At 40.5% G+C, this 12,407-nt stretch overlaps 1 protein-coding gene across 4 annotated transcripts in view; it reads left to right on the top strand.

The window, feature by feature from the left end:
• PCMT1 (protein-L-isoaspartate (D-aspartate) O-methyltransferase) overlaps nt 1-5,889 on the top strand; it is a 37,280-nt gene extending 31,391 nt beyond the window's left edge. For all 4 annotated transcript variants that reach the window (XM_027733829.1, XM_027733830.1, XM_027733833.2 and 1 more), the window contains one exon: nt 3,665-5,889. In XM_027733829.1, the coding sequence (XP_027589630.1) occupies nt 3,665-3,677 (13 nt within the window). In that variant the 3' untranslated portion in view covers nt 3,678-5,889. The remainder of the gene's footprint in view (nt 1-3,664) is intronic.
• Nucleotides 5,890-12,407: the final 6,518 nt, after the last annotated feature.

Below are 12,407 nucleotides of genomic sequence, written 5' to 3'. Positions count from 1 at the left end.
GTTGGACATGGGGGAAGCTTCTGGCAGCTTCTCACAGAAGCCACCCCAGTAGCCGCCCCACTACCAAAACCTGGCCATGCAAACCAAATACAGTTACACAAAAATGCATGTGCTATAACTGATACAGTAGATTGCAGAGAAAATTCCTTTATCATTTAAACCGACTCTCTCAATTTTATGATTTATCATAGTGAATAATAAATATTTTTATAGTAGAACCTTTCCAGATTAAAATGCTACAAGTCTAAATATTGCATCTAGTTGCCTTTAAAGTTATAAAGGGAGAAATAATTGGCTGCTGAAACAGTGGGTATGTACTGTATTTCTAATTCCTGTTAGGCTGCACTCTGAATTTCAGTATCGGTAGTGGCAGCATGTTTTTCATAGATGAATGATGTATCGAAAAGGGAAAGTCATGCTGCCTAATGACAAGAAAATTGAAGTGGATCTAAAAGAGTGAGATACAGACTTCAAATAAATTTACAAATGCTTGTTCAAACATTTAATTTGCCTTCCGTTAAAGAGGTGGTGAAGGATTGCAAAGTTACATGACTGACTTGTATCCCAAATTTATTGTTGATAAGATTTGTGATTTTTTTTTTTCATTACAAACTGGTATTTACCTGAAATGCTACCTATTAGATTTTTCTGAGAATGTTTCTTAGTTTGTTGTTGGATACTCATCATAGGAAGTGTGGAATATACATGTATATGTTTTCCCTCCTAGTTAGCCAAAATTTTAAAAATTTTCTTAAATTTATTTCTAGAATAGTAATTTTGAGCTAATGACTTCTGAAATTTGCTTTTACTTGAGCTTATGAAGTTGCTTTGATGCCACAGTTGAGAGATGAGTGGTTTTCTTTCTAGAATTCCAAGGGCCTGAGAAGGCCTGCTGTGGTGACTTAAACCCTAAATATATACATTGCTTGCTAAGCAGGAACTAGTAAGCAGATTGGAAGAAGTGCATATATGAAGGTGGAGGGCAGTTACGCAAGTTGTGTAAGAATCACAGCAAATAGTCATGGCCATTAAAAGGGGGAAAATACAAATTAGTTAGTAGATCTTTCCTATGGCTCTAGAGGACAACTAGAGGGGAATAACAGGGAAATAGCAGTCATCTTTTGAGTCTCCTTTTAAGTTTTTTATAATTTACCGCTGGGAGGATAGGCCTGTATCCTGATTCTTACCACTAGTGGAAAGCTGGTGGATTTCACAGCTTGGCAGCTTCTGATCCATACAACTGAAGTTCAGGTTAGCTGATGCTGGTTTGCATTTTGTATTTGTATCTGCAAGCTGTTCACTTTAGGTAGAAAGCTGGCAACTGTTACCTACTCGGTGATCTGAGACTTTTCTGAAACTTTTTAATATATATAATCTGATAATGCACATACAAGCTCAGCTTCTCTTAGCAGTAGAAAATAAATGCTGTATAATTTTAATATGTAGATTGTTTTGGGCTGGCATACTGTTGTTAGATTAATGAGCAGAGAAGAGCAAATGAAAAATCTCTTGAGGGAACCTGATCCCGTTAATACAGTAAATGTTCTAATAAACAGAATATGAAAATCTTTATTTTGAAAGTCACATCTAGGATGTAGTGGCCAGGAATATGGTAAAACAATGCAAAATACCAACAATTAAAACATTGGCATGTAAGAATAGTTTATTTTAAATTATATATTTATATAATAATTATGTATTTTAAGTGGAAATACCATTTTGTAAAATAAAAAAGAAACCCACATTTTGGATACATTAAGTGAGTTAGCAGCATTATGCAAAAACCTTGCCAACGTCTGTGGCTGGGTAAAATGACCATGTTTAATAGTTTCAGAGTAAATACAGAATTTTTCTTAGGCTTACAGTTTCTTGAGGATCTAGCTTGGGTTTGAAGGATTAAGAATTGCTTGTCACAGTAAAAGGCCAGGCTTTCATAAAGCTGTGAGAGTATGTGGTAGGAATCAGGATGAAAATCACACCCACAATTAGGCATATGAGACTAAACCAGCAATAGCAGTAGTCATTACTTACATATGCTTTTTGAAGTTGTGAATATTAACTGATGATGCAGCTCCTGGAAGCATTAAGGATGAATGAAACACTTGTCCTGAATTCACTGGCGCTGCATTTTAAACTGCGTATCAGATGTTTGTTTATTTTTATCTGTTTAAAGTAAACAAATACCCATTCTGTGAGATAGGGAAATATGGAGAGCTTCCAAACCTATGGCTATAAACAGATTTTTCTTTACCCCTGCCAAGATGTGTTCTTCCCCCTTCTGCATTTTTCTGCTGTCTGTAATTACTGCAACACTTTGAAGCTGTATGATTAGTACCTTACTATTAGGAGGCCGTACAAAGTGCAAAGAATGCAAATATTTATCCCTCACAAATCACAAGGTTTGCATCCCAACTGCATTAGATAGAAAACTAGTCATTTAGGCACTAGTTTCTACAGGCTTTTCAGTTGCTTTTAAAATGTTTTGCATGCTGTCATTCCATGCTCTATGATTCCTGAAGGATAATAATACCTTTGTAATTTAAAAGTTTTGTTTTTGTGCATGTAGAACTATATTTTTGTGTGTTAGTTTGCATGATAGCTGGAAATACTCCGGTGTATTGAGCCAGCAATCAATTAGTGAAGTTTTTTCTAACTCAGACACTGTTTGCTTTGGCTAATGAGAGTGATGCATCTACTAAAAGAAAAAATTGCAGCAAGCTCATTGTGAATTTATAGATTGCTTGTGCCTTGTGGAAAAAAAAAGGCAAACACTTCTATTTGAGTTTTCCAATTTTCTTAGCAGGACAGTGCACAGCTTTGAAATTTGGTAGATATTTTGCATTAAAATTCGTGCTTTAGGAATACTTAAACAAATCACTACTATATGATAACTTTACAGTTAGAATATGGGTTCTATGGGTTTCCTGTTCCAGTGTGTTTGAAATGTCCTGCAGGAACAAATGCCTGCATTTTCTAGATTCCTTGCAGTGATTTAGAGAGACTTCCTGATGCCTCCTTTCTCCTAACTGAATCTCCTTTTAACACACACACATACAACCACGTACACCCCCCCCCCCCTTGCATCCTGCCCTACCCCCACCCTTTCCATAACCTACTCCTGATTTATCATAGCTCCTTCAGGAGGTAATCAAGCTCCTCTGTGAAATAAATAAAGTTAAGTGGTACAAACTGCATTATGTGGATGCAAGAATGTGTTCTTAGCTTTCTTGAGAGACTATAGCTGAAGCTAAACTTGCCTTTTTGGCAGCTACAGAGGATGGTTTTTGCCAGTACTCTGTCTAGTAAGTTGGCTCAGTTTCTTGCCAGTGTGTAGCCAGCAGAATTTGGATGACAGGTAGCTGTGTAACTAGCTGTGCAGTGTGGGGGGGATGTTCATTAAAGCAAGTGATCCATTAAATGTAAAATAGAGGGACACATATTTCACAGTAAATCACATAATAGAATGAGATGGTATAGATGATATGGGATTGCTGTTGCCTTTCCTTTGGTGTTTGTTTTTTTTTTTCTTAAATGCTTGAAGAGATTTCTGAAGTTTTGCTGATGTGCATGAGCGCTTAAATGTAATCTGATTCAATATCAAAACTTTTCAAATATGATTTCCAAAGGGAGGAGAAACATAACTCCATGTGTTTTCTTTCTACAGGGATGAATTGTAAAAGCTACATCATCTTGACCCAAACATAGTGTTACAGTGGACTGCTCATCTCCAGTTCTAAAAGCTTTTTGAAAACCAACAGCATTGCAGCTTGTTTTGGACTTCGTTATACTGTTGTTATCAGCATGGAAAAGCGTGGTGTTTGTTTTATTTTTTTAGATGCTCAAGGCAAATCTGATAAAGAAATGGTGGAAAGTTTTATGTGGGCACTGTTTTATTTAACATGCCTTTATTTCACTTTCATCTGTTCAAAGTGAATTTCTGCAAAACTGCAGATAAAGACCTATAGCTTGCGAACTCTAATTTTGATGGGGGTACTTGAACACTCACTTCTCTCGGCTCCTGTGTCCCTTGGTAAAACTGCTTCTGTGCACCTTACAACACTATGTAGGTAATACCAGGTTTTCTGTGTTCTGATGTCTGCTAGATGCTACTAAAAGGAGATGAACTTCCTTTTTAAGCTTTTGACATGATGTCATAGACTAGCATGTAGTAGATACAATCAGCTGCTTTTTTACCTTAAAACCAGGCATTTGTATATATTAAACTTCAAGACATCAGAGGTGGGTGGCCGCTCTTATCAAATGTTCCTGTTCAAGTTGGATATAACAGGCATGGTTTTCCCTTTCCTTCTAAAATTAATTAATGGAATCTTTAAATTCTCTTTTGGTTTATAGCTCACTGCTGGTATGATACACATATATTTAAATCCATAAATATGATATAAGCTGTGTCCCAATCACTGAACAGTTTATGCAATGCTGCTTTGCCAACTGATGTTAAAAGCAAAAGGGGAGTTGTGTGCTTGTGTGGAAGACTAGGATCAGTATGTAGTAGACTACTGAAATATGGATTGCCTTTTGTTCTTTATTAAAAAACAAAATCCCGTTTGGTTCTAAAAGAAAGTTGCTTTTGTCAAAGCCATTTGCTGTATCAATATTCTCATTTTTCTAACTGTGGGCACCCAGGAAAAATTCTGACTTTTTAGAAAGTGAATCCTAAATTGTTATACAAGGAAAACATCATACATGCAGAAAGAATCATGGACTCCTACATACAGATAGATGCACTTGTTCAGTTTTCATATAAAAGAATAGTTGGAAGGCTATAAAACTTTTCTTTCTGTTTTGGTATTGTAAAATGCCAACAGCAAATCATGAAGCAGTACAGTAAGGTGGGCTGCTTTGGGAAAGGGGGAAAGCGTGTCTTCAGTCATCTTGCTCGGATTTGAGCAACCAGAAATAAAACAGCATGTTATCATTTTTTTTTTTGGTAGAAACATTAAAGAATAAAATAACTTGCATAAAAGCAACCCATAGTGATTAATGAAAAAAAAAAACTTTTTATGGTGGAAGAGCAATAATTTGTGCTGAGATTAATCCCTGGAAGCATAAAGGTTAAAATTCAAAGGACTCTGAATATGAAAAAGTAACATTTTAAATAACCTTCCTTTTGAGGGTCAGCCCCATCCTATTCCTCTGTAAAAGATATGTATGACTTAATTTAGGTATTTGGAAGTTAGAGTACCACCTCCTGATCTGACTGCAGCCTGGGAGCACATACACAAGATTAATCTTAAAAAGAAATTAATATAGCGTGTATTCTAGAAAATACAATCCAGAAAAACCCACTTGCGTCTGACAAATTTGTACTAACCCACAATCAACTGTGAATCTAGTTCTTGGTGTTGAAGTGAAATATCTTAACTGATGCATGCTAACGTTCAACCTTCTGGTCACTGTATCTTTCAATTTGAGTTCAGCTTTATTTACATCTTCTCACTAATTTAATCAGTTAAATGAAAGATATGAGCTCAACTGTATCCAAACTCCTGTCTCTGGACACAGTGTAATAAGCTAGCCTGACTTGGAAGTGGTGTTAAAACTGAGACCCGATGACAACTTTTTTGGGGAGAACCACTTCAAGAGGTGTAAGGCTTCAGGGACCAAGGCTGTTGGGAGTAGTGCACCCATTCCACTGAGGATTTATATCAAGGGATGTATCAAGGTACTCGGACAGAAAGGAAGTATCCAGGAGTAGCATTTAGGAATTGGAAAATGGAAACTCCTCCATGATGGAGCAATGGTTCTGAAGTAAAAACTTGGAGACGAGGACAAGTTGAAATGCAGAAGATTTGAAGAGCTTGAATAAGTGCTGTGTGAACTGTCTGAATTGCTACTTTGCCAAATAAAACAAATTGAGAGGAAGCTGTATCTAGGTGTCTGCCTGGTTTTGTGGTTGATTTTGTAACTTTCAGCAGGACTTCACAAGTCGAAAAAGAAAGCAACTAGGTATAAAAATACTAGTTTACTAATTGACCGGAACTATGTGTCCATTTTAAGTCAGTTAATGTATTGTAGCAGTTACAAAGCCTGTTAATAATATATGGAATGTAAGTGGAGTTTTACATGTCTGTTTGGAATTTATTTTGTTCACATCTATGTGTTTTGGGGAGCAGGCTCTTCCTGTGCGCAGTTCTGCCTGCTCTCCATAGCTGAATCCAGCTACCTCAGAGAGAATGATCTCTGGGCTATTACTATCACCTCTAAGCTAGAACAGCTTGGGAGAACAGATTGGCTGAACCACCAAGTTACTTGTCCGGTTGTTTCCAGGATCTAGACAGTAGAAGACCACAAGATTTTGAGCAGCGGAACCAAGAGCCACTACCTGTCTCTTCAAAATGCACCAACATTTGTGGGTGCTCCACAGAGAAGTTTAGTGTGCTGTATGGATGCTTTCTGTTTACACAGCAGGAATGATCTGCTTATTCACTATTTCCATTCAAAGTGGTCAGCTAGCTTGAGGGCATAGAGCTCATTAGATGATTTTTTTCTGGAGGGAAACTAGCACACAGCACGTGTGCACCAGCACTGCTGATGGAGGCCACCTGGATGGTTCCTGAAATGTTTTGTAGTTAGCAAGTTTGAAACGGGCATCCAGGGGGCCTCTACGTGGTAGGCTCTGGAGCTTCCAGCTGGCAGCAGTTCTCTCCATGAGTACAGTGTTTTTGTGACAGAGTGACAAGCTCCAGGGTTTTTGAGTATGGTGGGACTATGGAATTGACCGTCAGCACAAAGAGGTAAAGTAAAATGCCCAGAGGAAAATTCTGAACTAGTACTCTCCTTCCTGCCAGGAAGAAGGGTGTTGACACATTCTAACAGTAGCAGTGTTTTCTTCCTTTTTCTCAATGTGCCCTAGGATGTGCTGCTTTTGATTTAAATGGAGTTCACAGAAAGAGGACATGATCTCAATTCCTTCTTGATTTTGACATGATGCAAGTAATGCAAACCAAGCTCATGATTTATATCTCTGGTTCTATTTAGCTGAATTTGATCCTATTATGATGCAGTTCAAAAGATCAGTAATTCTAATCACCTTTATGGAACCCTTGATCCTTGTCCCAGGCAATGTCCTAAGAAGAGGTATACTGCTGAAGTGAATGAGGGGTGGTCCTGGCTCAGAAAAAAAGGTGAATGGTGAGGTTCAGCACATTACGCAGAACCAAACAAAAAGAAAAGCCACGGAAGGGAAGTGTTGCCTGAAAGGCATCATGTGCACAGGGGGATGCAGGAGATGATGAGGTCTGAAATTGGTCTTTTGCATTTCAGGATGTAAATTAGAGTTTAAATGCTGTGGTGTACAATAGATGGATTCAAGCATGGGGTTTAAGATGATTTTGTGGGTTTGTACACTTTGCCTTTGTTGGCACTATTTGAGTTTTTGTCCATCTGCTTATAATTGTGAAAGGTTGCAGACCAGTTGTGGGAAGTGCAGAGACACTCTAGATATCATAATCCCTCTTTGCCTTTACTGTAAACAATATGTGCTTGTGTGCTCAGAGCCCCCCTGGTGGCAAGGTTTGGGTTTCTGTGCTTCAGCCAGGTCTGAGGAAATCAGCGTGGACTAAAACTTGGCCTTACACAGGCAGAGGTGCTGTAAACTTTCCTCTGCCTGACCTGTTTGCCTCCCACAGTTCATCCTTGACATACAGGGCTGCTTTCTTTTTCAGGTGGTAGTTTTTTTACACAGCACAAATTCATCATGCAGCTGATGTGCTCTGAGCTTTCCTATGAAAGGCTCTTATTGTTCTCATGCTTCTGGCAGGGTGTTAATGAGATGCTCAGCAGAATGTGCTCAGGAACTAAAATTGTATTTCTTTAAATTATGAATTGAATGGCCATAGTTAATGCTGAAATATGTATGGAGAAGATCCAGCTGCCCATTGAAAATTGCCTGAAAGCTTCAGGAAGGAAAAATGAAAATAACTCACTTTGTGTCTCATCACACCAAACTTGAAAATTTGAGACATTTAATCCCATGCCTTTTAGCAAAACTGTTTTAGCAACAACAGACTGTTTTCATAAAGACTGTAAACAGAGTTTCTCTGAGATCTCACTTCGATCTTCTAACGTTTCTTTGTAGTTCAGCCATTTTCATCATATGCTTCTGGGCAAATTACCTGATGATACTCTTGAAAACATTCCCTGATGCTACTGGGAAGCTGAAGTCTTTTTTTTAGCCATGTTTAAGCTTCTGTTTCCATCTTATGTGTCTTTAGTAGGAATGGGTTAAGTTTCTTGTTTACCATGTTCTGCCAAATCCTTTTTCAGCTCATAATGGAGAAGGGGCATCTGAGACTAATCAGTAACTTTTATTGCAGGTGTCTTATGGATTAGCAGGACACTCTCAAAGGCTTCTGGTTAGGGAATGGGTGATTCAGAGCATCTGCCTAGGCTACTGCTCTGACTAGAGCTCTAGAGAAGCTCATCTCGTCTGGATATAGAGGCAGCATCAGGAAAGTTACCTCTTGTGCATAGAATTAGCCTATAGGCCCAAACTTCCTTTGTGCTGCCTGCTTTCAAGTCCTTTCCAGTCCTGCACCCATTCAAATTCCCTGCCCCCTCTGTATATGTGTTGTCCAGTTATTTCTTTCAAGTGTAGGTACCTTTAATGCATGTCTTTAGTGCATTAGTGCATTTAGTTGTGAAGAACTATGTGAAAGTTTCTTGCTCTGCCCCCTAGAACAGGATTATACATTTCTATTGGCCAAGCAAACTGTGACTCAGTCCTTCACTGAACCTTTCTGCCTGCTCAAAATACAGTTTTTGTTGATTTATGAGTGGTTTATAACTGTCAGCCAGGAGCCTTACAACTGCAAAAATTAAAATTTTAGCAGGTATCTTTAAAAACTTGTTTTTGAAGTTGCTTCTTGTGCTGATCCAGTCCTTCCAGACTTCTCTTTGTGTTTCAAGACTCCAGTGCAGAGTGCAGTTCACCTTCTGACTTAAATAACTATTGAAAAACTTATAGCAAGATTACTTCTACGTGCTTTACCCCTTCCCCCCCACTTTAAATATTCCCTGTTTACAGCATGTTTCCCTCTTACTGAGCTCAGGCCAATTGTTTAATGGGCTTTTTTCTTTCATAGTAATTACTGTGTGTTTATTGCCTCCATCTGGTTTTTATGTTTGTCATCACTCTCTGAATCTTTTCCACGTTTTCCCTCTGCTGTTACTCTTTAGCTATTGCCATTAGAAACCAAAAAATCCCAATTCCCGATGCTCATGAAAGCAGCCAGCACAGACCTCAGTGATGCATGACTGTGGATTCTGTTGGGGCTTACTAGAAAGGCTCTCTCTTTGTTTTGGGATGGCATGTTTGCATTGCTATTGGTTTGGGCCTCTGACTTGCTCTGTGCAGCTTGGGATTGAAACTCTTATGTTTATCTGGGATTTGAAAAGCAAATGGAGCATCACACTGACCTATTTCACCCTTTTTGTTTTGCAAATGTGCTCTTGGAACTGCCCCTGCTATAATCCCACAGTGCTATGGAATGATTAAGGGATGCTCAGGCTAGGATCCCCTGCAAAAGTGGGCAGCGAGCAACCCATATCACAGAAAAAAGCCCTTACTTCTAAATATGGATCAAACCTAGGTATTGTTTGTTACTCTGAAGTAGTTTTTACCCTTAAGGTGGTCTGAAGGGCAAAACAGAGGAAAACACAAAAAGCAGTCTAAGTGAAATATGTATCTTGATCAACATTAAAATACACTGACAAAACAAATTATAATGACCTCTCCTGATACACAGAGAAGCAATATCCACAGGGGTATGTGATCTCAGCAGTCAGTATTCTCTACTTACCTGTCTAAGCATGCTGGTAAGACTAGGTGGATTGAGCATGCTCCCAGATATGTGGATAAACACATTTCAGTATTTGGGACAGGAAAAACAGATCTGACAGACCTCAAATAGTGACAGTTTCCCCACAGAACGTTGCACTTCTACTCCAGTATAAACACTGTATAACTCCGTAGCACGAGAAGCCATGAAAGCAGTGTTAGCAGTGCAGCTGTGAAGATGGGCTACAAGCACCGCCTGCTCTGAGTGCTGCCTTGTCATTAGAGGGAGAGCTCCAACCTTGGGAGCATCTGGGAAGGGGCTACAGAAGTGGTGTCAGAAGGAGGCAATGACTGGGAACTGCCTGGAGAGAAGGGGAAAAGCACCCCAAGCGTGTCAACAAGGGTGTCTTGCCACAGTATTTTCTGCTAGTGTCCAGGTGTGCTCCAGCTCAGTAGTTCAGTATCACTTATTTAAAATCAAATGGCATGAAAGTTATTAAATGATAGCACATGGTATTGAGACCAATGTAAGTGTTATTGCAGAAGCTGCCAAGGCAATCTGTTATTTTGCTAACTTTGTCTTGCTCTCCATCCAGCTGATGATGCCCAGGCTTTCTGGTAAAATGCAAACTTTTTTGTTTATTTCAGTCCAACCGTGTAGTTTGCTATTACCCGGGAAGTAATAGGCCTCAGGCTTGTGGTCTGCACAACAGCAACTGTCACCATCTCCCCTCCTGGAAAGAACAGTCCCTGGGAATACTGTGGCAACTATAACACGTTATTATAACTCCTGTACCGTGCTTGCTGTCTGCTGCTCTCTGCTTGGAGGTGTTCATTCTTGCCTGTCGTACGCAGAATCCATGAAGGTTTATTCCACTTGCAGCAGCACAGCAACAAAGCCTGCTGTTGTGTGAAGTGACTGGAAAGCTGAGCAGCTTTCTCGCACCATGGCTGTACTAGCTGGCTTGTGCTTTGTGTGGGATCTCACTGTTGTCCTGCCTGGAAGAACAAAACCAAACCTTTTGTCCTGCTGCTGGCTGTGTGCTGGTGTAATGGATTTCAGTAATAGGAGCACAGTGGGCACAGTGAGAAAAGACTGCTTTTCTTGCTGCTATGGTAAGATGGTGAAGGAGAATTAGATATTTAATTAAACCTCCAAACAAATTTCAGTGATGGGAAATAATACCTTAACCAGATGGACAGTGTGTCTTCCCTAGAAGGCTGTATTTAAAATGTGGTCTTTTGGGCCTCGTGCTAATTGCCACATCTACTGTAGGCTAGTGTAGTGGTTTGAACCAGGTTTTCCCCCTGAAGCTAAGAAAGTGGTAAAACCCCAGGGGGTGGTGACCCCTGGAAGTTTTGAAGTTTTGTCCAATGGCACTTCTGTGAAATGTAAACATATCACAAGCAAACGGAAGAGAAGGTTAGTTGTAGTTTGTTGTAGAAGTGGTAGCCATGTTCTGAGGCCACGAGGAGCAGAGGGCAGGAGCCCCCTGGGGAGCTTTGGCCCCCCAGTGGGGGCCTGCGGGGACCTGGAACAGCATAAAGCTGGGCTAGGTGCCTGCAGCTGAGAGCTAAGAAAGTTTTCTCCACTGTGAGTGAGCAGAGACAGCAGCGGCAGAAGCAGCGTCCAGAAGCAATGGCAGAGAGCCAAAAAGATAAGAACGCAGCAGAGGCGGCTTGCAACCAGGCAAGCAGACGCAGAGATCTCTAATGAAGAGAGAGAGAGCCGAGAGAGCAGCAGGGAGAGAAGAAGCTGGGGTAAGAACTAGAATAAGACCCCATAGCCCTCTGAGACCTCTGAGAAAGGAGGGAGATGGACTCCTATTAAGGAGAGGAGCCTTGGAGTGCTGCAGCACCAGAAAGAGAGGAGCTGAGAAGCTCAAAGACGTCCTGAAGCTGGACCGGGATGGAGAAGGAGTGCAGGGGGGTTGACCTTGGCTCCCCCTCGCTGCTGCTGACAAGCCTAGCAGCCTGAGACAGAGCACAGGAGCTCTGGTAGAACTCTTGAGGCAAAGGCTTTCAACTGAATGCTGCCCAAGATGTTCTGACTCAGGGGTGAACCCCCCTGAGGAAGGGACTTTCACGAAGATGCCTCTGCATTTCGTGATATACCTGTGGTGAAGCGAGTTTAGTCCCTGCTGGCAGTCCACAGGTGAGACCTTTGCTTGGAGTTGAAGGAGAGCCAAGAGGGGTGAAAGGAGACCCCCTTGTGTCTTGGAAGACCCTCGTTCGGAGACAACGGGCCAAAGGGCTTGGAGACCCCCTTGTGTGTATTGAAAAGAGATCCAGCTACAATAATCCAGCTATCAGCTGCTGCATGTGAAGAGGACAGATGACTGCTGCCGTAGAGAAACTGCTCAGAGACTAGAAGGGATCTGTCCTTCTTCCCTCCTGGACTTTTATTTGGAGGGGAGAAGAGATCTGATCCATTGTAAATACTTAGGTCATGGTAGAGATAGTTGAGATCGTGTGTATAATGTATTATAATATTTATTTGTACAGTCATTGTAATATATTCCCTTTCCCCATTTTGAGTCTTGTGTGTTTGTCTGGAAAACCCATCTCACATTGGATTGAGATGTACCAGGGGGCTTGGACTAGGGGA

The sequence above is a fragment of the Pipra filicauda genome, unplaced genomic scaffold, assembly GCF_003945595.2.
Source record: "Pipra filicauda isolate LSUMZ 115617 unplaced genomic scaffold, ASM394559v2 scaffold42_size3861933_pilon, whole genome shotgun sequence".
Lineage (NCBI taxonomy): Eukaryota > Metazoa > Chordata > Aves > Passeriformes > Pipridae > Pipra > Pipra filicauda.
Note: the sequence above shows the minus strand (reverse complement) of the source record. Positions and strands in the feature narration are given on the sequence as shown.